At 33.8% G+C, this 27,809-nt stretch overlaps 1 protein-coding gene across 1 annotated transcript; it reads left to right on the top strand.

The window, feature by feature from the left end:
* Positions 1-2,752: 2,752 nt before the first annotated feature.
* LOC149567493 (uncharacterized) lies at positions 2,753-26,581 on the top strand. Its single transcript, XM_089820684.1, has 3 exons — positions 2,753-2,838; positions 3,491-3,684; positions 26,159-26,581. The coding sequence occupies exons 2-3, from the start codon at positions 3,503-3,505 to the stop codon at positions 26,343-26,345; spliced, it is 369 nt and encodes a 122-aa protein (XP_089676810.1). The 5' UTR covers positions 2,753-2,838; positions 3,491-3,502; the 3' UTR covers positions 26,346-26,581.
* The last annotated feature ends 1,228 nt before the right edge of the window (positions 26,582-27,809 follow it).

The following is a 27,809-nucleotide window of genomic DNA, read 5'->3' as shown; positions in this document are numbered from 1 at the left end:
CATAAAACTACATAGAGCTATTGTTAAATATATGTTCACAAATTAAATGATAAACAACAATGAGAAATAACTAAAACAAATACACTAAACGCCATAAATTACCTTGGGAAAACCCTTCCAAAATTGAAGGGAACAACCTAGCCACACAACAAAAGATCACTTTATTGATAACAAAAATTCAAGTGTATAATATCTTTCACTTGATGTGATATATAGTATAGATAGAATGAGACTTCATATTTCAACTGAAGGTCTCTTAAATTTTTCAAAACATGACTCTTATTTTTAAATACAACTCTTCGTATTTCCATGCCTCAACATATGTTGTAAGGCGCATGTCTTTATATTTAATATTATAATTTAGCATAGATTCAATTTTCACTTGAAGGTGACCATATCAATATTTAATGCCTAGATATAAAGATGTTTATCCGAGTTACAATCTCAAACAACTATATGAATTCTAGAATGAGTATGCATCTCAAATTATGTAGAAATCAAGTGTTTGTCTATGTAAATTAATTCTTCAAATATCAAAATGTAAAGGGGATCTATATGTAATATAATAGGCCCTACAAGGTATCACTATATGCATACACATTTTATAATGTTTTCTAATTGAAATAATAAAAAGTAGAGTGAATACACCTTGCATTGGTAGTTTGTGACTTGATAGTGAAAACTAGGTACAAAACATGAGCCTTTCATAATTATCCAAGAAATATGAAAATTGCTAGGTCCAATGAGTTGCATGCTAAATATAATTTGAAATCACTTAAGCAAATTCTAGATTTGAAAGATAAACAATAATACAAGATCATAGCACAAAACATGCAATAACACTAAATTTGTTCTTGAGGAAACTCGTTAAAGAAAATCAAGGTGGGATTAAAACCCATACGATAAATGTAATTTTCTAAAATTATTTCACTTAAGATATAATAGTTAACAAAAGGAATTAACTTGTATGCATAGGTTTACAACCCAATCTACCTTATATGCACCTTTTAATTTTGTCATCCTTTCTTCCATTTTCACCACTTTAAAGATCAAAGTGTCATGTTTGATTAACATGTTTCAACATCCCCTTATTTTTGATAATTTCATATTTTAGTCTAGCCTTTTATAAGGACATTATCATTGTTAAATCATAGGTGGGGTAATTCTATCATATTAAGACAATAAGATTGTTGAATGTTACGTATAGTCATTATTCATTCTTGAGCATACGCTTTTATTTAGTTACATGCTTATATTTGTGTTGTATGACTTAGTGTTCGTTCAAGGCTTCCTATTTGTATAATTTTATTCATTTAATATGCATACCATTAAGTTTGTAACACATGTTGTTTTATAATTATTCTAACCTTAATCATCTTTTCATATTATTTCATAAACATGTCATAATTTTCTAGTTCAAACTTCTCTCTTTTTCTATGAAAATAGTCACTTAGAAAGTCCTTGCCCATTTGATTATACGTGTCTCCAATTTTTGCAATTATTCTTCCCTAGCTTGTTAATCTACAACTAGTTATTAGGTCACTATTTTATTCCTTTTAGTATTCAATCCGAAAAGGATAGAGACATGTACCATCAAAGATATTACCTATCCTATTCACCAAACTATCAAATTCCTCAAACTAGCAATTGTGTACATTATAGAGACAAACTAATATAGTTCATTCCATGTGATTGATATGATTCCTATGCTCATATTTATGCAAAAAAAATGATGGAAGTGTGCTTTTTGTTGGACAATTTTTGCTGTGTAGTTAGGAACTACAAAAGTGAACTATATATGTAAAATAAATGAACTATATACAAATATACAAGTTTTAATAGTATATAAAGCCACAATTGATATAGTTGAAACTAAAAGACAAGGTCCCACCTTTACAACACTCTTAAGAGTCAAACCCTAAAAGGCTTCTCTAGAGAGAATGTCTTCGCTTTGGATCGCCACTCCAAAAGAAAAAATAAATGTACAACATTATTAGAACTCTAGAGAGAATGTCTTCGCTTTGGATCACCACTCCAAAAGAAAAAATAAATGTACAACATTATTAGAAAGAAAAAAAGTGCTTGATTACCACTGATCTTGCAATAATTATAGGGGACTAAAGTTACTGGTACACCCACTTTCAAAGTACTATAGACTAAATTATCCCCTTTCTTCATTTCATCAATTTTGTGTTGCTTAACCAATTATATCAATTTGTGCTCTATAGGTTCACACTTAATGATCAAGAATATAAAAAAGTGAGGATTTAGAGATGCAAATACAATATTTTTTTATGTCTTCCCATGCATTTGATTGTTGCGCTTTCTTAGGAGGACAAACAAAAATCACAATAGGACCCTACTATAACTTTAAGTCTTCCAAAATAGATGCTACTATGTACAAGAATGACTTATAAATGTTTGGATATCTACACTTAAATACACTTGTATATTTTCCATTTAAATCTTTTTTTATGATTTCTAATCAAACAGCTATCAGCGTATCCCTTGCACCTCTTTTGAGCGCAAGTGCTAGTAAATATACCTAATGAGAACAAAATCTATAATATAATAATCATGCCACTACCGAATTACCCTTCAAACACCACCTCTCGCTCTTCCCTCTCCCTGTATCACCGTACTCCTCAAATGCGGGGCCCAACACGTCTAGTTGTTGGGGATTTGGACGAATGAATGAATTATAATGAAATTTAATTGTTAGTTAAACTCTTCCGAAGGAAATAAGACGACCAGCGAGGTGAGAGGAAGGAAACCAGGTTTTGTGGTGTCGTCTTAGGGCATCGGATCTCATCAGATCATCGGCTCTTCGTCGCATCGGTAAGCAGTTTCAATTATTTTTTAATCACTCTGCGTGGGGGAGTTAACTCCATAGTACACACACATTTTCGCTTTTGCCCTGATAAATCTATTCACTGACATTTGGTATTGTTGAAATACTTACGTTGATATGCATTTTGAAAGCATTTGTCAGGGTTCGGGTTCAGAGTTTTTTTCTTCCCGTACAAACGATGAACTGAATCTCTTTCTTTCTCTTCTTCTTTAGAGGCTTCGATTTATGTATAGCTTCTGTAACCCGTTGCTTGGTCAGTCCTTTTCCTTTTGGATGGGATGGAAATGTATCTGTTTTTATATCTAATTGATTTCAATTTCTTCCTTGTTTCTTGTTTAATAAATAAAGAAATCGTCTTACTTCGGAACTCGACCATACCATACATTGTTAGAGGGATACCTTGTAAACGGAATTCAGTGGACGAGCGTTTGCCATTAGTCAACTCTGCCATTGATCATGAAATTATGTTGGGGTCGAATGAATCTGTTTTTTGTCTTCTTTATTTTATCTTTGCGCCAGTACAGATATGTAGGAATTAAGTTTATTTTTCTTTTGAGTTAAGTCTGGATTATGCTGGAGGTTTTTATACACTGTTTGCTTCTCGTATATCTTAAGTGCTTGTTTAAAATTTTGCTACAGGAGAAAGCAAAGATGACGTCAAAGCTGGTACAATTGCAGAGTAAAGCAAATGTGGCTTCACAGTTTGTCATGAAGCATGCCTGCACCTATTATAAGCAATTGTTGGAGCAGAACAAACATTACATACAAGAGCCAGCAACTGTGGAGAAATGTAATGAGCTTTCTAAACGCCTGCTATACACTCGGCTGGCAAGGTTGATCTACTACTATATGCTATTTCTTTATTATTTAATATCTCTAAACATTTTTGTTCAGTGGTAAACAAGTACAGAAGCCAAGTCACTTTGTGTCGAACCAACACCATGTTTCTTGGTCTACCCATATACGGTCTTGATTTTCTTGCAATCGTGACTTTGGGGTGTATAAAGTAATCACTTATTTGAACGTTTTTAGTTATATAGTATTTTGATCTGTTACCTTAACATTAGCAACTGAAATACTCGCAAAATTGGTGCAGTTCTAAAGAATATTATAGGACATATATAGTCCAATTGCAATATATCTTATACTTATAAATTAATTGCATTATATTTGCAATTGTTCATCACTTTTGGGAATTTGAAGTGGACATCTGTGCTTCTTGTTTCCCCTGTTTTGGACCCCACCAAATTTTTGAACTTTTGAGTTGACAGTGGCAATTATTGTTATGTAATGAACTGCTGATTCAAGATTTTTAATTTTTTAATCATATCAAGTGTCAATTTTTTTGTCAAACTGAAGATGCTTATTTGCCTTAGTTGTCTCAAGATGCTATGGCAAATTTCCATGTCAAAATTCCTTGCCATTTGGGAGGTCATGTTTTACAAAATTTCGGCAGACAGTTTACGGAAACAATTAAAACAAAAGCTTTTGAAAGGTTGGAGCAAAACAATTAACGTGGCTCTATTGTAGTTATTATGAACGGCATGATCAAGTTTGGAATGAAAAAGTACTGGCAAAAGATATGAATTAATCTAAAAATTTACTGATTCATCAAGAAGATTTTGCAAATTGTATGCAGGAGTGTTTGGAGATCATCTCAGTAAAATTGTGAAGATAGATCTCTCCTATGGCCTAATATTTTATATTGCCTAGTCTGAGCTTTAAAAAGGTTACATAACCTTGCTAAAATTCCAAATTACAACAAGTTGGAGTTTTCAAAAGATTTTAAAATGAATTTCATTTTTGAAATACATTACATTGGCACTTTGTGATGGATATAAAACCTAATTAAACTCCTAACGTACTTTAGAAGCGCAATGAAAGCAATATATGTATCGGGCATCACAGGTTTTGTAAAGTTAAAGCTTTACTGACATTTGACAAGGTTTTTATAACCTTGTCAGAGCCTGACACATTGTTTACAACCGTATCGGTATCCTGAAAGGAAAATTTTCAGCATTGGAGGTGTAAGTATTTATTGGCACTCTCACTTAGTTGCATAACCAACTTTGGGAGCCAAAAGAAGTTTCAAAGCCTCTTTTCTCTGCCATCAACGAAGAAGGATGGAATCGATTGTTTGTGTGCCTTAAGTGGGAGCTTGGAACAACATATTGACATTTATCAGAGCTTGCAGGATTTTGTCGGAAAAGTTGTAAAAAATTCTGCCATAGCAAACATGTATGCAGATGGAGAAGCATGAATAGGTATGTGAATAGCTTAACAACAAATTTTAGAAATTATGTTGAAATGATGTAGGAGCATCCTTGGGTTGTTGGCAATCTTGCATCACCCAAAAATATTTCTTTTCTATTTGTTCCTGTTCAGTTAGCTTCTGAGTTTCCTGTGGCATTCCTTTGATTTGGCTTAGTTGCTGCAGCAAACCTTAGGGCTTGTTTTGGAGATCATGTTTTACTTATTTCTAGATTCCCACCTCAATTTGATACTTTCTCAGTTTCTTGTTTGGGACTGTGTGTTCTTTATGTTCTTATGGTCAGTTAGAGTTTTCTGATCTTGTGAAGTAATTTCCCAATTGGCAAAGTTTTTGTGGCACATTTCACAATGTTCCTGACCAGAGGCCGGCATCTCTCTCGGCTTGTGCTTCATTTCAACAAGTTGGCATTGAGATCTTCATGATTTGGACCCTGACCTATATTTTTGTATTACTTTTTCTTCTTATTGGAAAATTTAATTGATCTGGGCTGACATGTTTCTTGCGAAGGCTCTATATATTTAGGCTTTGTTCTTTGTTTGCAGGAGCTTCTTGGTGGCATACTTTTGAGGGTTTGGAGGATTTAGAATTCTGGATTTTGTTTGTAAAGCAGGCATGCATGCCTTGAATGTAAGCTGCATGTTGCAGGCCAATTTGATGTAAATTTGTGAATTTGTGTTAATGCAAAGATGTGAGACTGCATGTTTCTAGTTCTTCCATGAGTTATTGTTGATCTTGTGTTGATTGATTCCGCTGTGTCAACTCAGACTACACTGTTTGGACAGATCTCTTTTAGGTCCTAGCTGTGACTGCATCATGAAATGCTTAAAAAACCTTCAGACACTGCAATTGCAGGTGTAAAGGACTAAATGCCATGCTCATTTTCAACATCCTTCCTGCCAGAAATGGAACACAATAGGCAGAGCTACACCATGATTGAATGGGAGGTTTCGAATAGTGTTTGAACATTCCTCAAAATGTGAAATGTGGACTTGAAGTGTTGCAGGTAGACAGGCCCGGGATAGTATATGGATATCCATTAATATAAAATGTGGAAATGCAGGTCAGATGTTGAAATTGTTTAACAGAATGTGCCTTCATTGGGCATTCATCAAAATGTTTGGAGAGGATGGTTTTTATATGACATCACCACTGATATTTCATGCCATGTAATGGTTGCTAAGCTTGCACACTATGGGTTTGTTGATATGGCATTTGAAACTTTCTTTGCCAGAATCCTCCATCCTTGTGCTAAAGTAAAGAGTTATTTCTTGGTGTGCAAAATTCGTTGAATTGGAGCAACGTATGGTCTCCATCAGTGAGGTGCTCACTGGTAAATAATAAATATATTTGCAGAATGTGGAAGCCTATAGAGTGCACATAAACTGTTTGACAATATGCCTCAAAGAAATATCGATGTCATGGAATGTAATGATTGCAGGATACTTGCAAAATGAATATGTTGAAAAGGCCTTAGAGATCTTCAAGAAAATGCCATGGTGGAATACAGCCTTGGGCCATTCATGAAATCATTAAAGCAATTGGAGATCAACACTACTTCATGAAGGGAAATATTGACTCATCCTTCCACTCCATAGCTGTCTTATGTCATTCCTTGAATTATATTAGTCCTCCACTAGATTACTTTACATTCAAATTTCAAACTTAAAAACACTTATGGAATTAGTAAAACCTGTTGAGTCATAACTCTTCAAATCCTTTGACCTATGGCTTTGTCTTGTTAACGATCTGTCTTTCTAGAGACTAACATAATAAACCAGTATTCCTTTGTGGATGCAAATGAGGACAATAATCTGAATCATAAACAAATCTTTGCACTTGCTGTTTGGCATTCTTGAGAACCATAAATTTATAACTTTCAAGAGACTAGCCTATATATCTCAAGGGCTATGAACTAGGGATGCCATCCAATGATTTCTGTGCTATTTTCTTGAAGCATGACCACATTTGATCTGTGCAAGCAATAGCTGATATGTGGACACAAGTTTCACAAGAGAAACATGTGGGATGCCAGGGCTTAGCCTTGCTGGCCATCCCAACATCATGTGCTATTGTTAACATGAGTCATGACTACTTCAATCTTTGTAGAAAAGCATGGCAATATCACAAGTAGGCATCCAGGCTTATAGACAAAGACATGCCCCTTAGTGGGTTTATTGCTTCTCAAGAGATTAGCCTCAGGATACTCATCAGTAAAAACAGTTCCTCACATCTGCTGCAAAAAACGCTGCAGATGAGAACGAATGTCTCAAATCTGCAGTCAAGTCCCTGGGATAGAGAATTCACATCTTAATAACTTAGGATTCAGTGCCTGACTATGATTCCTCTGGGTATGTTACTCTGTATACTATTGATGGGGGGTGCTTCTTGGTGCATCAGTCTATTCTCTCTGGAAGATCCATCGTGTTTAAGTCAATGCTGAACCCCAGGATAACAATCAAGGAACATGGAAATTCATTTGCACAGGTGAACATGGAAGCACTCTTCATATTTCTAAGACTCTTCTATAATGGTGAGATATACAAATGATTTCAAGGAATACGGAGCGGAAAAGGCAGAAATGATAATCAGCCTGTGCCAGCAATACTGGCTTGATTTTTTGCTCTCTATGTTCCAGAATTTCATCGTAGAAAATATAATGAAAGTTGATAATTTGGAAAGGATGCTCACAATGGCAGAATTTTATCAATTAAATGTTGTCAAGACTACAATTAGGGATGAGACACGATGCCCAGTAAGAGCAATGTATTAGTCTTTTTCTCTCAAACATTTAGAATTCCTTATGCCTCTTTGAAGGATGACTGGAGTTAGAATGGGGACTAGAGTTCCAGAAAAGTTAGAAGTCTACCCAAATATAAATTTTATTATTAATGATTTTATTTTCAAAGAATAATTTAGGAATGTTGTAGAGTTTTATTTGAATCCGAATATCTGGAAATTAATATTAAGAAAGAGAGAAAACTGTAATATTGTTGCAAGAACATGGCTATGGCATTTTTGGAAAATGTTTTTTCAAGATACAACTATCTTGAGAAAGCACAGTTGGCAAATAACGCTTAAATATTTTGGAGCAGTGCAGAGACCACTCTTGAGCCAAAAGTCATTGTAGACTTGTGCTCAATTTCCATTCACAGTATAGTGACTCTTTGAGGTCTATTCATAATTCTTCCCCGGCATGAAATGTCCACCTTAATGCACGTGGGATAATTTCGAGTTCTGTACCGAGTTCCTAAATGACATCTTTCATATACCAAAGGTAGACATATCCCAAATAGTTTTTAAGTACTATTTTCCAGGACTATTTTTGTTACATCTTCATCTCAATAATTGACAACCAAATTAGCTTGGTGACTATTTGGATTTCCAAAAGTTTGCAGCATGTTTTTAATACTCACTTTTCCAGTGCTCCATGTTGTGCAAGCTATCTTATATTCTACAAAAACGAATTTTATTTTAATGCAACATTAACAGTTTACTGGTTTTAGAATGTCCACTAAATCTACAAAATGTTTTTGGTGGAAGAACAGCAGAGGTAAACTTGGTTTTTTGCCCATGTGTGCTCAATTATCCGTGTATATTATTCAGAATATGGTCCTTCACTTGTATTGATTCCCTTGAATGAATGAATACTTGCTGCTTTGTATTCCTTCTCAACAACAGTTAGATGATGTCCATACATATTGAGCAAAGTTTTTACCATGTCGTTACTGTCAACTTTCTGTTTGTGAAGAATGATACCAAGGTTGAGGTCTTTGCCAACATCATCATTGAGTAAATGATCAATATCCTTGGTCATGACTTTGTTGGAGTTTCAATAACTATTTCTGTTGACTTGTTTCATAAAATTCAACATACTCTGGAAACAAGAGATCTTCAAGAAACTATTTTTTGTAGGTGTTTTATAATTCCTAGATATTGATCAATGAGATCAAATAAATTCTCGATCATGACAGAAATCAAAAATTGAGCAAACTACCGTATCATTAAGTTCACCATGTTTTGAACGGTGCCTTCAAACCATTAAAAGATCTTCATTTTTTTTTATCGGTTTGAACAGATCTTCATTGTTTTATTTTATTTTTTATTTACTTTTTTTTTATTGATAAACAAGAGGCCGAAGCCATATATTAATAGAGAAATAGTTAAACAATCCCACTCAAGGGATATGGAGAGGACAAAGATGGGCGTTGGTCTGTTAGTATTGCCCTTTTTCCATCAAAACCCTTGGAGATTCCTTAATTCCTTAGTTATCCCTTCGGTTTGTGTGACGTGAATTAGCACAGATAAACCTCCAACAAAACTCTATACTACTTGTTAGGAGGTTAGAGAATCCTAAGAAAGACGTAAATCTGCTAAAGACATTGAGATCCTAAAAAGATAGACATCAAGGAAACAACATATATTAAAAAGAAGAAGAAAGAAACACAAAATAAACATAAGAAAGTGATTTAAGAGCTTTCAAAAGGAATTGATAACTGACAAAAGGGAAATAATTTAAACATTTACGAGGATATCAAAAGTATGCCAAGTTATCATTAAATAATTACTAAAGGGGACTGAAGTGAAGATTAATACTTTATTTAATTTGTTTATCAATCCCCATATTAGCTAGCTTGTCTGCTCTCTTATTCCCTTTCCGATAAATGTGGTTAATTATTGTTTTGTTGAAGGCTTTGCATAGTTCTAAAGTTGTCGAGAACTTTGCATCTAGCTTCCAGTTAGAAAGAGCTCCTTTCCTAAGAGTGGCCGAGTCTCCTCCTATTTCTTACTTATTTATCCCAAATGTTTGCATAACAAGAGTCCTACTAAAGCAGAAAACTCTGCCCAATTATTAGTAGCTTCTCCCAATGTACCTTGCTATATTGGCAATTTCCTCTCCTTTGTCATTGTGAATGCAATATCCTATGTCAGCTTTACCTGGGTTGCCTCTCGATGCTCCATCAAAATCTAACTTGAACTATCCCTTTTTTGGAAACAGAGCTTCATTCTTACCGATGTACATAGCTAAGTAAGGGTTTTCATGCTTAATCTCTCTAATCTTATGTGTATCAAAGGTTCCTATTGAATACAAAGCAAAGCTTAAGGAACCCGCAAAGTTGAGCATGGATTGCCCATTTTCAAGCTCAAGATGATCAATCATCATATTAACATAATGACCTTGAAGGGAAAGTGTCTTGAGACCACACTCTTGATGATGTGTACATGCATGATCACCAAATTGTCCTAGCAAATACCAAATTCTGAAACATCCTAGCAACATGCACCATCAGTAGTCTAGGAATATGACAAGTTAGAATAAGATGATGGGCAAATTTGTGTCAACATATACAATAGCAATTATTTTTCAATCCATTAAAAGGTTACCTGCTATATACAATGATGCAGAATGCTATATCATCAGGGCCTAGATGAAATTGAGTCTTATCCTATGCTTCGCCTATTATCTGGAAGGCAGAGACCTGGCTTGAGGAAGAATTTTCAATATTTTATTTCATGGATTTTGGGACATGTGAGTTAAGGAAATATATATTTACCAACACATAATAACAAATATAAGAGGAATAGGAATTTTTTTCCGATTCTTCTCCTATCCTTAGGCCCCATTTGGTTGCAGGAATTGGGCAGGAATAGGAAAATCTAAATGCTCGTATTCATCAATTTGACGTTTGTTTGCAAAGTACAAAATCGGAATTAGAATTCGCCTATCCTAATTTGACCCCAAAATGAGCATAGCAGAATTCCTAATAAAAGCTAATTAAAATAATTTGGCTTTTAAAAAATTAATGAAACAACCAGTTTTTATAAATAAAAAATCTTGCTTATTTTAAAATATTACCAAATTAAAAAATAATTTAATTATTAAAATTTTAAAACAAAACTTATTCCAATTCCTATTTCAATTGTTGCAACCAAACATAGAATATGCATCTTTAGACTCCTTGTCCAGGTCAACCAAACAGGTCCAAATGATATTCCATAACTTATTTAAGAATGCACGAATACCAGAAGAGAGCTTATTCCAGCATAGATGAATGCGGCATCTGGGAATTCTTGCAGCCAAACGGACCCTTAGTGTAAAGTTTCTTACCAAATTTCAATGTGAGGCTGACTGATGTATGATTTTGATTGCAGATTTGAACACTGATGTCAGTGAATTTGAATTGCTCCAGAATCTATATAAGTTAGTACAGAAATAACAGAGATAACAAAAATGTTCTTTAACTTGAGATGCTATTGATCCTTTGATATACTTGCATTAATTGATTTCGATGCCTTGTTATGTCAGGCAGATCGAGTATACATATTACACGGAGTCATACTGGTTCAATGTTTGTTTATCATACCCGATTATAGTAGACTTAACACAAGTCTTAAACATGTATAACTGATCATAATGAACTCGATTCATATGCAGCCCGATATTTATATAGATCGATAATGATCTTCAAATCAAAGGAATCAGAATAAGTTTCGATTATGGCTGAAATGTGATCTCAGATAATATATATGTTCATCGGTTCAACTTTATCAATCATATTCAGGATTACATATACTGCCATTATATACATATGTATGTATACATAGCAGTATGTACATCATACTGGTATACATATAAACATATGTATATATAGATCTGATCACAGTCATTGCCAGACTGAAGCTACATGCTTTAACACTTAGGGATGCAGGGACATGGTTTGAGGAGGAATATTTCCACTATTTTTCTAATGTGTACTGGGATCTGAGAGTGAAAGAAACATATATAACATTTATAATAATACATACAGGAGAATTGGAAAAAATATTTTTGAATTTTTTGAGTTGCACAAGTATAAAGAACTGTGTTTCGGATAACGTCTACTACATTGCTTTGTGAACATCAAAATAATAGTGTCATTATCTCATATGACAATTAAAATTAGGAAGGCAAGACAGAACAATTGCAGTTAACTGTTTCAACCATGACAAGTTTAAAATTTTTTAGTTGCAAGCATGGAACGAGCAGCTTAATTAATCATCTCTGTTCTGATGCGTACATTCTTAAGATTGTGGATATCCTCTAGATCCCTATGGGTCAGGGGATGCACTTCTTATGGAACATTGGTCTTATACTTTAGAATTGAGAACTTGAAAACTTCATGAGTTGAGTTTTCAGCTCAGTAGGAACTTCCACTTGAATTCAATGTGAATGTGTTGGAAGTGACTTGAGTTAATCTATTTTGCAATTTCATTTCTAATAAAAAGTGAATCATATATTTAGCTGATTAAGTCTAATAAAATGTAATATACAATTAACAATTTAGGCTTAACTTTCAAGTTATCTCATGCAAGAGAAGGAGCTCTTTGAGGATTATAATTTTTGCTAATTAGTATAAGATAAGCAGAAGAGAGAAAAAACATATAAAATATAATTACCATCTAGTTGTCTGGTGAACAGTTTGTATAGTTTTCCTTGTGAGTTTTTCAAAGAGAATGAAAAACTGATTTGAAGTTGTAATTATTTGTATATTGTTTTTACGCTTTTGTTGTTTGAACTTTCAACGGTTGAAAGATTAATTTAGATTATAGAACATTAGGACTTTAGATGTCTTGGTTGAAACCCATAGTATCAAAGCTAAAAGTGGGAAGAATTCGAAGATTATTTTTTAGGCAAATTGTGTATGATATTTGGATGAAATCATACCAACTTTTTAAAGGAAATCAGGAAGCATTTTTTTTTTTCTTTTCAATTACAGTTTTTTCTGAGCTGGTTTTTGCAGCTGGTGGCTAGGGTTACAAACCAATGATGATAAATTATTTAAAAAATTCATGGCTAGTGTAATTTTTGTAGGCATTTTCAAAATCTTTTGAGTGGCTTATTTTTGTATATTTGGGAGTTTTGATTTTTTTTTGTTTTTATAATCGGCATCAGCTAGCCTAGGATAGTTTCAAATGTGCATTAATTTCATTCTGCAAAAATACAGAGTGATTTCGTTGTTGGAAGATAATTATCTCTAGGATTGTTAGGAATTGAGGACATTGTTGGCACTTGGATGAGTTGCAGAGATGTTCTATTGATGGTAGGTTTTGTCATTGATGACAACATATGTTCTTATGTCCATGACAGACATAGATTCTCTACATTGCAGGTTTTTTATCAGATCAGCAAAGACAATTGGTTTACAGCATTAGATATGCGAGTTTATTTATGTATAGTATAATGAGTGTAGACATCATGTCTATGTTCACCATTCTTTATGTGATGATTTGGTTAAGTTGCAGATTGTTTAGTGATGACTGGTAGCAAATGAGTGAATAGGAAATCATGATAGAGACAGTTGTCAGTATTTCTGCTATATCTTATTGGTGGACAGGAATAAAAGCTAGTGAGCATGAAAAATCATAGAAGAATTGTATGTGTGTGTATTTTCAGAATTGCAAGGCATTTTTATTATTCAAGAAAGGTTGCTAGTGTGTAATGTGTGGTATATTCTACTGACAACTGACTGATATTCTAACGTGTGGTTTATCATAGGCAAATGTAATATTTTTATTGTATTGTATAGGAAACTTAATGTAATGGTTGTTTTGATGCTTATGAAAGCGTGTATGCCTTAGCATGGTCCAATGTTATCTCTTGTACATTGCGGAAGCTCTAATAAGCTGACCTAATTAATTAGTTGTAAGATTATAAAGGAAAGATGTTCTCCTTGTTTGAGATGTATGTGTGGAAGGTATGAGAGCTATATGATGCTGGATTATCAAAGCAGAGCAATGATGATGTTGGCAAGTAAGTTGCAGATCAGCCAGTTCTTTCACTTTTGTTGGGGCACTTAGACAGTAGGTCTATTTGTTCTTTTAAGCTTTTAACAGGGTTAGAACCTTCTAACAAGGGTTAAAGGTCTCCTAACAGGGATCTGTCTTTTAACATGGACAGTTGTACTAAATAAAGTGTATTTGACTCCTAACAGGGTTACACCCTTTCACTAACTATGACACCTGGAAGAACAAGATGCAAACACATCTGATCTGTACGGGAATCGACTACTGGTTGATCACAAGGGATTAAAATGATGTCAAAACAAAGAGCAATCTGTCTTCATGTATAGATGAGGAGAAGAAGATATACCAGTTCAACATGATTGCAAGAGAAGTATTGATAAGTGCCCTGTTTGAATTAGAATTCATTGAGGTAAAGGAACTTAATCTAGCATATGATATTTGGGCTAAATTAAAACAAATTATATGAAGGTGATGAATATACAAAGAAAGCAAAGTTGCTAAATTGGAAAATTAGATTAGGGCCTGTTTGGTTGTTGGAATTAGTTAATGCTGGAATTGCCAAATAATGGAATTTGACAATTCAGGAAGTTTTTAACTGGAAGATGATTTTGGGTATATAGTTGGAATTGTTTGGTTCACCTAGAATTCATGATGAGAAAATGCATTTTCTGCATTTGGTTCCATTGAGCAAAAAATATTTTGTGAAATTCTTGCATTCATTGCAACCATTTGACAGACCCATCTATACCAGGATGAATTTTAAAATATGCTTTACAAATTGATCTGAACAATGGGCATATTAACAACTGAACAAGACTTAAAATGGAATTTCTCTACAGTTGTAGATAGTTGATGTGGAAGCCAAATAGAGAACTGGGTATAATCCCTGTGAATTTGTTAAAGTGAAGATCAACGTATCTCAAGGATCTGAAATGCCCCAAATTCTGTATTTCCCCGCTCAACTAGTTATTAGAAAGGTTGAGATATTGTAGAGAAGATGGCAAAGATGACAGTGATCTCGAGAGAGCATTCTGCTTTAGGTCAAGCCAAAAGAGCTTAGAAGCCTCACTGAGATTATGGAATGCTCAAGTGAGTTTGTTACAGGCCAGAGTCAGATTTGTGATCTGGGGAAGCTGACCAAGGCCTCAGGGAATCGAACCTGAGAGCTGGTTATATTCTGCCGTTAAAACCAACACCAGAACCACAAATCAAATCTTGTTGTTGCTGTCTCCAATGTTTGCGAGCTGTATTCTGGAAAAGCCAAAATTGAAAAGTGCTTGCAACTTCTCGTCTTTTTTTAATGACTTCTGAAACCTATTTTCCCATTTTCTATAAATTCTGAAATCTGAAACCTTACATCGTAAATAACACGTCTTCTTCCTATTTCTTGTCCAACAAGCCAGACCAGTGTGTTCTTTATCCCAAATGTGGAAACGATAATGTGAATTATAAAACATTTTGAATTTTACTTTGCCCCAATTCCCATTTAAGTGGAACTAGAATTATTTTTCCAATTCCACCTATTTAGAGGGAAGATTTAAATGCTGATTTTGGGAGTAAATGTAAATTAGCAAATTTCTATTCTAGTTTATGTTTTGAATGGAAACATCAAAAATGGCAATTCTGGAATTTGACAATCCCAATTCGAATCTAATTCCAACAAACAAACGGGTCCTTCAAGAATGCTAGAATGCTGGAAGATGAAACTTTAAGAGCATATGAGCAGAAGATTACTGAAATTGCAGCAGGGATAAGGAGCACAGGAGGAATTATAACAAAAGATGAAGTTGCTCAGAAAATTCTTAGCTCCTGAGCACCAACCAATGAGAACAAGGTAAATGCAATCGAGGAAGTCATTCCTCTCATCAAAGATTTCAGGAAGAAGAAAGAAAGATGGATGAACTTGAAGCTGCAAAAAGAGAACAAAGAGGTAGAGGAGTTTTTAAAGGTAAGTTATCTATACACTGTTATAACAGCAACAAAATTGGTCATTTTGCATCAAGATGTCCTACAAGAGAATCTACCTATACGCTGTTATAATTGCAGCAAATTTGGTCATTTTGCATCAAGATGTCGTACAAGAGAATTTAATGTTAGACCTAAATCCTACTATCAGAATTATCTAAAGAATGTTTGCATGTTAGTGATGATGAAATTGAGATTAGGGATGTTAACTATGTTTGCATGTTAGTGATGATGAAATTGAGATTAGGGATGTTAACTTTGAGGACAATGATAATGAGGATGATATATGATTTGTTGCTATTAAAGATGAAAGTCCTATTACAAAATAAAAAACACTTTTTCACATGTCGAGAAAAAGAAAATAGATTGGGTTATAGACATTAAATGTTCACATCACATGACAGGTGACCAAGACAGGTTTTTTGATTTGAAAAGCCATGATGGAGGTGTTGTCAGAGTTGGTAACAATGCACTTTGCTTGATAAAAAGAAAAGGTTCAATATGACTTGATGGTAAGACTAACACTGATGATATTTTATTTGTTGATGGACGTAAATATAATTTGCCAACTGCTGGCCAGCTTGTAGACAAGGGTTATCATTTACAATTCATTGATAAGAAATGTTCAATCAAGGATAAGGAAGGAAACGAGATTGCAACTTATACTAGAACCAATGGTTATGTATTTCTGTTAAACCCCTCAGAGATAAGTAGTTTTATTGTAAAAGTTGATGACAATTAGTTATGGTATAGGAGATTTTGTCTTAATAACTTTGATAACATAGTGAAGGTCGGTAATTCCATTGCAGCTAGAAATCTACCTAAGATTGTGAAACTTTCACATGATGTATAAGGAATGTGCGATGACAAAATAGGAAAGGAGTACTTTTTAGAGCAAACCATTTGCTGCTACTTTAGAGAAGTTATAGATTTTTCACACATATCTATGTGGACCTACCAAAACAAGAACATTCTACGGTGAGAGATTTTTAATCTTTTGATTGATGATTTCACTAGGATGACGTGGGTTTCTTTCTTAAGAGAGAAATTTGAGGCATTTGATAAGTTTAAGATCTTCAAGGCAAAAATTGTGAATGAATCAGGGTTAAAGATAAAATGTTTAATGTCTGACATAGGTGAAGAATTTACATCTAATCAATTCAATGCATGTTGTGAGGATAATGGAATTCGCGGACAAACTTCAGCCCCTAAAACACCACAACAAAATGGAGTAGTAGAGAGAAGAAACAAAACAACTTGTGAGGTAGGAAGAGGAATGTTACTTGAAGGTAAAGTGACACATTTACATTGGAGAGAAGCAATATACATAATGAATATAGTTCAAATTAAACAAGGAATAGGTAAAACACCTTATGAACTTTGGTTTGGTCATACACCTACTATTAAATATAGCGTAATCTTTGGAAGCAAATGCCATATCAAGAGAGATGATGAAATAAGGAAATTTGATCTTAGAAGTGATTGTCATGCCCAAAATATAAGGCGCAAAAACGCACACAATTTTGTTTTTGTTTTAATAATAATTAACTTGAATTCGCAAGGTTGATAGGTTCATAATCTATGAAGTTACATTGCAAGGCGGATGCCAAAACCTCTTATCAAAACTTTGAAGACTACAACTCAATTTTGAAACATCTTGCAGGACTCAGAGGTTTTAAACTTAGACATTCATTGTTGATTAAAATAATTAAACTAAATTTACATTGAACCAAATTTCTACTAACATTAATTATGAGTGTAACATTTATCGATACCAAAAAAAGAATATCACTAACTACACTTTACTAATCTAAAACACTTTAAGTTAAATTAACACTAGCCTTTGATTTAAGAAAGATGTCATCACTTCACATAATAAATCTAAACTACTTTTGAGATGAATAAAAGTATACTAACTAACTTTCTTAGACAACATATTAACCAAAAAAAGATACTACCCTTCCTTAAACATAAACTTCACTAAATAATAAAATCATCTTACATTCGGATACTAACTCGTTAAATTTCATAAGCTAAACATCTCTTCGATCGAAACTAGAATTAAAAGATCAATATAGTTAACTAAAACATAACTACGATTCTAACGTTAATCTAAACCAATTTTAGCATCTTTGTACTTACCACATAAATAATTCAACAAGGATCATTTACAACAATAATATTATAAACTCAAGTTAAACTAGATAATAATTAATACAACTAATTTTTATAATGCTTTCTTTTCTTTTCTTTTCCTTTTTAATATTTAAACTCAATTATACTAACATCTAGTTTAACACCATACTAACTTATCTTTATCTAATACTAAAACAAATCCATTTAATTAGAACAAATCTTCATTTCACTAAATTTAAAACATGTAAATTAAAAAGTTATTAGTATCAAAATATAAGGGGCATGATAGTGACAAAGGAATATTTCTTAGATATTTTACTAAAAGTAAGGCTTACAGATAGTATAACAAGATTGTTGAAAGTGCAAATGGAAGAATTGATGAAAGATTTCAGGTACAAGAAAGAACTTTTGAATATGATTGAAATTATGATACAAACCAAGCAAGTACAAGTCAAAGGGTAGTACAAAATTAGAATTCATAAGAACTATTCTTTGAGATTGATAATGGAATTCATATTCAACTAGATGAACCTAGAGAAGAACACTGAGGGATGTTTCTTCAAGTCATCCGAAAATCAGATTATTGGTGATGCAAGTAATGGAATAATGGCAAGAGGAAGAATGAGGAATGCAATTTGTTTGATTTTAGAGTTTGAACCTAAAAATACTGATGAAGCATGCAAAGATGAATCATGGATTAATGCTATGAAAGAAGAGCTTGAATCGATTGAAAATAACAATACATGAGAATTAGTCCCTAGGCCTATGACAAGAACGTTATTTGAATGAAGTGGGTATTCAGAAATAAAATAAATGAGCATGGAGAAGTGATGAGAAACAAAACAAGATTGGTATATAAAGGTTATTCACAACAAGAAGGTATTAACTTTGAGGAAACCTTTGCTCCTGTAACAAGATTAGAAGCACTTAGATTATTTTTTGGCATATGCAACTAATAATTTTTTTGAAGTGTATAAGATGAATGCCAAATCAACTGTCATGAATGGAGAATTAGAGGAAGAAGTATACATTGAGCAATGATTGATTTTAATTAACAAAGCAAGAAGATATGGTATGTAAATTGAACAAAGCCCTTTATGGATTGAAGGCACCTAGAGCTTTGTATGCGAAGTTAGACACACACTTGCTAAACTTGGGATTCAAAAAGAGAAATACAAACAAAAATCTATACCTTAGAGTTAATTTAGATGGACTACTTGATTATTATAGCATTTGTGGATGAAATCATTTTTGAAGGAAATGATGAGGTGAACAATAAATTTTCCGATGAAACGAAATATGAATTTGAGATGCCTATGATAGGTGAGATGAAGTACTTTCTGGGATTGCGAATGACTCAAACAAAAGATGGTATCTTTATATCTCAAACTAAGTATTTCAAGGAATTTTTAGTAAGATTTGGCATGGAAAATTGCAAATTAGTTAGAACACCTATGGTTACAAGTTTTAAATTGTCTAATAATGATGATTACCCTAGCACTGTTCAGAAAACATACATATCTATGATTAGTGGTTTATAGTATTTGACTCATACTAGGCCTGACTTAGCTAGCGTAGTTGGTATTGTGACAAGGTATCAGGTAGATCCTAAGGAATCACATCTAGTAGTAATTAAAAGGAATATTCAAATACTTGAAGGGAACTTTGGAATTTGGCTTATAGTATGATAGATCAAATGATTTCACACTATATGCTTATCTGGTGCTGATTGAGCAGGAAATGTTGATGACAGCGAAAGTACTAGTGGTGGAATGTTTTTCCTTGGAGGAAGACTAGTCTCGTTGTTGAGAAAGAAGCAAGATTTCATATCACAATCTGTTGCAGAAGCAAAGTATGTAGCAGCAACAAACAATTATAATAAGTTGATGTGGATGAATTAATGCTAAAGGACATTGGTATAACATTATCTAAACCTATTATCATACATTGAGATAATACAAGTACAATTAACATGTCTAAGAATTCAGTTTTATTCAAAGTTTAATCACATTGCAATTAAGTATCATTTTTTGAGAGAGAGTCACTGAGAAGAAAATCAGATTGGAATATGTGAGTATAAAAAGAGAAGGTAGTAGATATATTCACTAAACTTTTGGGTAAATACACTTTTGAGTACCTCAGAGGTGTGCTTGGGGTAATGGCCCAACTGGAAAAGTAATTGATGTAGATATGCATCAGTCCAGTATATTCAGAGCACATGCATTCATCTAGATGAGATGTTGGGTATTGTTCCTTGGGGGGTGGTCGTATGGCACAAAGCTAGTCTTAAAGCTCTTATATAATGATTTTTGACATAATAGAATTCATTGGTACTTGACATTTTTAGTTGTCGATTTGATTGATCCAATGTAGGCACTTTGATGAGATAATCATCAAAGGGGGAGAGAAACTTCAGAAATTGCAAGAGAATCTTGATATTTGACATATTGGCACCTTTGCCATTGATGTGTGAAAAACCTTTCATTGTGGAAGGTATTTGCAAGAAAGTATCAAATATATTTAGGGAACATATATGTATAAGAAGTTTAAAATTTGAAGACTGTATATATTCAAAAAATTGTAATATTTTGTTTACTTTTGGATTGATGGTTTTTCGCCAATGTTGCCATTGATGCCAAAGTTGGAGATTGCTAGGAATTGAGGACATTGTTGGTACTTGGATGAGTTGTAGAGATGTTATGGTTTTCCAACAATGTTGCCATTGATGCCAAAGGTGGAGATTGCTAGGAATTAAGGACATTGTTGGTACTTGGATGAGTTGTATTGATGATAGGTTTTGTCATTGATGACAACATATGTTATTATGTTCATGATAGACTCAGATTCTATACATCGTAGGTTATTTTTCAAATCAGCGAAAGTAGTAGTTGACAAAATTAGATATGCGAGCTTACATATGTATAGTAGAATGAGTGCAGACATCATGTCTATGTTCACTATTCTTTATGAGATGATTTGGTTAAGTTATAGATTGTTTAGTGATGACTGGTAGATACTGGTGACTAGGAAATAATGATAGAGGTTGTTGCAAGAGTTTTTTTTTTTTTTCTGTATCTTATTGGCAAATAGGAATCAATGCCGGCGAGCATAAAAGATGATCGAAGACTTGTCCATGCGTATTTTCAGAATTGCGAGGCATTTGGATTATATTGGAAGGGTCATTAGTGTGAAATGTGTGGTATACTCTACTAGCAGTCAACTATGATATCTAATGTGTTGTTTATCATTGACATGTAATATTCTTATTGTATCGTGTGAGGAACTTAATGTAATGGTTGTTTTGATGCTTATGAAGGCATGTATGCCTTAGCGTGGTTCTATGTAAATAATTGTATATTGGGGAAGCTCTAATAAGCTGACCTTATTAATTATTTGTACGGGTATAAAGGAAAGATGCTTTCCTTGTTTGGGATGTATGTATGGAAGGTATGAGAGGTGTATAATACGAGCTTTGCTAGTAGATTATCAGAGCAAAATAATGATGATGTTGGTTGATTAAGTGGACCTCAAAGGAACATTTTTGGCAGGTAAGTTGCAAATTATACAATTCATGCTCATTGGCTATGTCAATTTGAAAGTATTGTCTTTCACTTTTGTTGACGCACTTAGACAATGGGTCTATTTGTTCTTTCTAGCCTTTAACAGAGTCAGAACCTTCTAACAAAGGTTCAAGGTCTCCTAACAGGGATTTGTCCTTTAATAGAGATTGTTATGCTAAATGGAGTGTATTTGACTCCTAACATGGTCACATCTTTTCATAAGGAATTTATATATTAGTATATTCTCTTGTGGGTACCATCCCCATCTGGGTTTTCCTTTTGATCAAGGGTTCTCCTAGTCAACAAATCTTATGGTGTATGGTTTCTTATTGTTGTGCATCATTGTTCTAATTGTTGGAGATCAGATTTATAAGTTTGGATTAAATTATATTTGTTCAAAACTGATTCACCCCCCCTAGTTGTGTGTGGACCTTACTTAACAATTGGTACCAGTGCATCAAGTCCTCTTTGATAGGGAAGCTTAGCAGTTTGAGGAGATCTACTATGCTTACTTGAAGGAGCCCTAAATTTGATAACTATTACAATTGGAAGAACAAGATGCGAACAGATGCGATATAAATGGGAATTGATTATTGGTTGATCACAAGGGATAAAATTGAGGTCAAAATAGAGAGAGATCTGTCTTCATGTATTGATGAGGAGAAGAAGGTATTCCAGTTCAACATGATTGCAAGAGAAGCTTTCATAAATGCCCTATCTAAATCATAATTCATTGAGGTAAAGGAACTTGACCTAGCACATGATATTTGAGCAAAAATAGAAAAGTTATATAAAGGTGATAAATATAAATAGAAAGCAAAGGTGTATAATTGGAAAACTAGATTAGAGAATTCTAGAATGCAGGAAGATGGAACTATTATTGAATGTGTAGAGGATTATTGAAATTGAAATATGGATAAAGAGCATAGGAGGAACTATAACAAAAGATGAAGTTGTTCAAAAAATTCTTAGATCCTTAACACCAATCTATGAGAACTAGGTAAATGCAGTTGAGGAAGTCATTCCTCTCATCAAAGATTTTACCAGGGAAATGTTGATTGGTTAGTTACTAGCTTTTGAAATTGGAAGATTGAAAGATTCATTACCTAGAATCGAGACTGCATTTAGAGCTAGTGCACTTAAGGATCATATAGTACTAACCAAGATTGCAAGCACCAGTAGTAGAAATCTTGGAGAATATGCAAGTGAATGGGCAAAAACTCAAGAAGAGGAAAGAAATATGGATGAACTTGAAGCCTTGATTGCAAAAAGAGAACAAAGAGGTGTAATTACCCAAAATTGGTCTGGTAAACTACAAGCCCCCTTGTCAGCATTTTAATACCTATACTAAACTACATCTTATGCTTAATCAATTTTGCATATTTATCAATCAATTATCCTTGATCAAATCATCACTTAATCATTTATTTGATTTTATCTTATGGTTTGAACACCTTATCCTTTTAATTAAATAAAATCCCCTTTACCTTATCTGTGCACATAAAAAAGGAATTTCCTTATTAAAAATTAAAAAGAAGACATTTTAATCTCTTTTGCCTCTTAATCTCCTCCATACATCTTTTGCTTTTTAAATTCAACCATTGATTTTGCCTCTTGAGAATCTTGTGCACCGTAGTCAAAATGAGAATCATTCTCCACCCTCGATTTTGCCTCTTAATCTCTAATTGTTTATTGCTCTTTAAAAGGAAGCTATCCTCATCTTTGGAGTTTCATGCTGTTGTTATGTTGCTTCACTTTCATTTGAGCACTTACACTTGCGCTCTCATCTAGCTTACTTGCATACTAGTTTAGTACTTTCTTTATTGCATTTAGCCTAAATCTTATAGTCTAATTAGGAGGATTTGAACTCACATCTTGTTAGACTAGCTTTACTATCCTTGTACTTGCATTGCATCATAGCTTAGTTTTTGCATCATCTTAATTTACTCCCATTTGCATTGCATTTTCGTTTAGGAATGATTGGATACTAGCTTCCCATTGCTCCTACTTCATTGAATCTTCCATTGTGTAGTGCACCTTGCAAGTGTCACTCATCTTGGCTCATTTGAGAGCCACAAGCTTTGCATTTCACTCATTTCCCATGCACCCTATAAGTAGGAAGCTTTAAGTCGCCATTCAAGGCTCCTAATCAATGGGGTTCCTTGGATAGAATGGTTTATAGAAGTGTGCTCACGTTTTTAGCATAGAATGGTTTATAGAAGTGTCTTATACATATTTTCAGTATTCACAATTTACATCTTTATGCCTTATATTGTACTTAAAGTGCTAGAAATGAAAATATATATAAAAATATAAGACAAAGATGTAAAATACTAATTTACTAAAATTTAAATACTCGAGTCTTGAACATTGCATTGAATGCCTCCTGGGCATGGATGAAATTTTGGCAAATTTCAATTCCAAGGACAAAAATCACCCCATTTTTTGATATTAAAATTTTTAAATACGCAATTGAGCAAACAAAAGAGTTCTAACTTCTATTATATAAATATTAAATAATAATAGTCATAGATATCAAAAGTATGAGTATCTCATCATAGAGATGATTTCATTGAGCAACATAATATGATATCCAATACACCCAATAGACTATTAACACGTTTTTTTTTTTAAAAACATTTTAAATTTTTTTGGTTGGATAGGGCTCACCTAGTTGACCCTTGGAGGGGTCAGGGGACTTGTTCCAGTCCCCCTGCCTCCTCAGGGGACTTGTTCTTGCCCCCCTATCCCCACAAGGGATGCAGGGACGTCCCCTCGTCCTTGGCAAGATGACAGCCTAATGGTGGCGCCACTGGGGATGTGAGAACGCTGTCCCCGTGTCTCAGGTGTGTCCTTGTGTCGGGTGCATTGGGGAAGGGGGGCAGGCATGTCCCTGTGTTACTATGGTAGATTAAGGTGATTTCTTTACAGTTTTTTGAAGGTATTTCTTGTGTATGCATTGCTATCAATGGCATAAGTTGGTGGTAGCAATATTGCTCTGTTTAATCATAGTTCACACATTCGGACTCAAAAAGTACTCAGGAAGCCCAAAATTTTCAACTCGGCAACTTAGAAAGTACTAAAAATTAAAATATCCTAAAAAGAGATTTTTGGTAAAGTTCAAGTACGAAATGTTAAATTGAAAATTGACATTTTGAAAGAGAAAACACATGGTTTTATGGCAGAAGGAACAATTGAAAAATGCATTTTAACCAGTGTTTTACCTGCATCAACATTTTTACCTGCATTTATTTGTGCTTATAAAACCGCAAGAGATAAAACTTGTGATATCTCGCTTGGTGAAAAAAGTAGAGTACTTCGTAACTTAGAGAGTACTCAGAGAGTTTGCAATCTTAGGGTCTACTTATTGAACCAGTTTTAGCTTATGTTCATGTATGCCTTTTACAGGGAAGGTATTCTTGTTGCACGCTATTATGTAAGTTTTGAAGTGATTAAGGATAAATAACAGATGCAGCTTAGCGGTTGTTTCGCTGCTTGTTTTTTTAGAACTTAACCTTAAATTAAGAGGCTTGAGACATATGCAATCAATTGCACTACTTTTTAACTAGCTGCATTCAATCACATGTTATAAGCCGTGAAAAACTCAAGTGGGTCATTATCATTGCAAATATAGCATATTGTATTAAAACTTCAGCTGCTTTTAGATTGTAAGTATTTTTAATAGCCATCTTCAAATTTTTGGAAAACCTCTGAACTCCTTCCCCACTGACCCCTGATTCCAGAAATTATCCATCATGATGCTTTTCAAAATCAAAATGTGCTTTTGGAATGCAAATGCGCCAGCTATTTCAATTATCAAACAGTCAGAAAGCAGACAATGAATTTTTTTGCTTGTGTGCACATTTTTTGTGGTGCTGAAAAGATTGAAAGAATTGTTTAACAAGGATATCTATAACTTGAAGAATGATTTGAACTTCAAGTGGTTTTGATTTGATTTCCAAGAAGCACACAATCTGCGGTCATGCCCAAGTATGCACTATGTTGAAGGTAATGAGCATACCTTGAGATGAAGTTAAAAACAAAAAGTTGTTATTGGAAGATTTTAAATCAAATATCTACTGTAGAACTATAACTCCTATATTTCCCACAGTTGACATTTTTCTCCAACTGCAGTACGACAAGAGCCAGACTACTTTTTTTGGTAAGTATTGTGTATGCTGGCACAACATTGACCATCAACATTATCAATGGTACCATTAATTTTTGCTTTAAAGTTTCTGGTTTGTTGAAATAAAAGAAAAATGTCTTCTTGATTATTGCAATGGTAAAGGAGATAATTGTTATAAATTAAATACATTTTACATCATTTTTATACTATTTGCATGTTCTTAATTTCTTTAACATGCTATTTCATGTTAAATTTGTTGTTGGGAGACTGAATCATTTTTAGGCTTCACCCAATGACTGCATGTGGTTTTGATGCTCGTTGATCTTTCAATTAGTTCTATTGATTACTTTATATTGTATTTAATAGATTAGAAGATATAGATATCTTATTGTGAAGCCAAGATATATATTCTGTGAACTAGTCATTATTTTTTGTTTTGATGACCAAATCAACTTTTTATCCAGCCTTCCAGGCCGCTATGAGTCATTTTGGAAGGAAGTGGACCTTGTGAAGCAGAAATTGAAGAACAGAAATGAATTAAAAGTGGAGGAGGTTGGAGTTGGTGTACTATTTGCACTAGAATGTTATGCATGGGCTTGTTGTGGTGAGATTGTAGGACGAGGCTTCACACTTACAGGATATGATGTTTAATATCATGCCCAGAAGAAAGACCATTGAAAATTTTCAATTTTGCTTGAGTTTGAAAGATGGGCTGTTGTCCATATTCTTTTGGCTAGATGTCAGACAATTTGAAATTCAGCATTATAACAGCTCTTCTTTTTGGATTTATCGGTTTAAATACACCATTACTACAAGCCATTGGTTGCATTAAAGCCAACATTGTTTCATGGCATTGGAGCTAAATAAATGATTTTTTATGGTAGGCAGATTTCTTGACTTGCACCGGTACTATTGCTTGAAGTTCTTACAAATGAATAATCATAATTTGACAGAAATAAACGTGTCTCTTTCAATTGACCCACTTATTTTTTTGTCATGCTGCAAATTATATTAGAATTGAAACTCATTATATTTCTAAGTCATTGGTTCATCCCCTGCATTGCCGGGATCGAGGTTTGGTTCATGCACAGTCTGATTTCTAGGACTACTTCTCAGGGGATTCTGCCATGGCATATGGACAAAACTTAAAATCCCAATGGTACCAAAGATGGACCTGCTTAGAAATATGGCCTTTAATTTTTTGATTATTTGTTTGTTTGGTTTTAAGACGATTGTCAAGCATGATCAATCCTGAATTGCTGAAAGATACTTCAGCACTGTTGAAAACTGCATCATTAGTGTTGAGTTTCGATCTCTGTTTACATCTGGAAATGAATCTGAATTAATTATGTGCAGAAAAACAACACATGCTTTGCTTTGTAGTGGCTTTTTAAGAGTAATTATTCTTATGAAATATAAAATGCTTAAATTAGAATTGATAGAACAGTCAAGGTATTTAGAATGGATAATTTTGAACCATTATGTGACTCATAATTTAGACCAAGAACTACAAGAGAATGAAAGTTACACTTAATGAGGTGGTTCAAAAGAAGATAGAAGTGAAAGAAAATCTCAATAGGATGGAAGAGGAGAAATATTTAGAGAAGGATGATGTACTAAAGTTGAAAGAAGAAAATAAGCAATTTGATCAATTAGTTAAAACATATTAGAAGGATGCAATTGATGATCATTGATCGATCATTTGACTATCCATGACCATCCAAGCTTCTGATTCTCCCTTTGCCCCCACAACTAGGTGATGTTCCTGCTGAACTGACCTCTGATCGGGTGGGCTTGTTTCCGCCTCATGCTGCTGATGCAGTCCTTTTTGGTCTTCTCTAACTGCTGCAGCCTGATCCTGATTTGCTCCAGCCCGTGGCAGCTAACGTTTAGTGTTGCCGACACTCTATTACTACTGCTGATGGTCTCACAATGGGGGTTCCACTACTGTGTGGAGGGGACCCTAGTGAGAGTATTGTTTGGACAGTTGTATGTTGGCGAAGAAAGAGTCATTTTATTTCTCCTTTTCCCCCAGTTGAGTGAGTTGGCTTCCCACTCTTGATAAGGGTTACTAGCTATGCTGCTAGTGTGGTGTTAATGGTTTGTTCTTGACCT

Source organism: Cupressus sempervirens, chromosome 3, assembly GCF_028749045.1.
Source record: "Cupressus sempervirens isolate cs-2001-9-10 chromosome 3, ASM2874904v1, whole genome shotgun sequence".
Taxonomy (NCBI): Eukaryota; Viridiplantae; Streptophyta; class Pinopsida; order Cupressales; family Cupressaceae; genus Cupressus; species Cupressus sempervirens.
Note: the sequence above shows the minus strand (reverse complement) of the source record. Positions and strands in the feature narration are given on the sequence as shown.

Coding starts and splice junctions, on each gene's coding strand:
- LOC149567493 (XM_089820684.1), top strand. CDS start 3,503: ATGACGTCAAAGCTGGTACAATTGCAGAGTAAAGCAAATGTGGCTTCA. Junction 3,685..26,158: donor CTATACACTCGGCTGGCAAG/GTTGATCTACTA, acceptor CTTTTTATCCAG/CCTTCCAGGCCGCTATGAGT.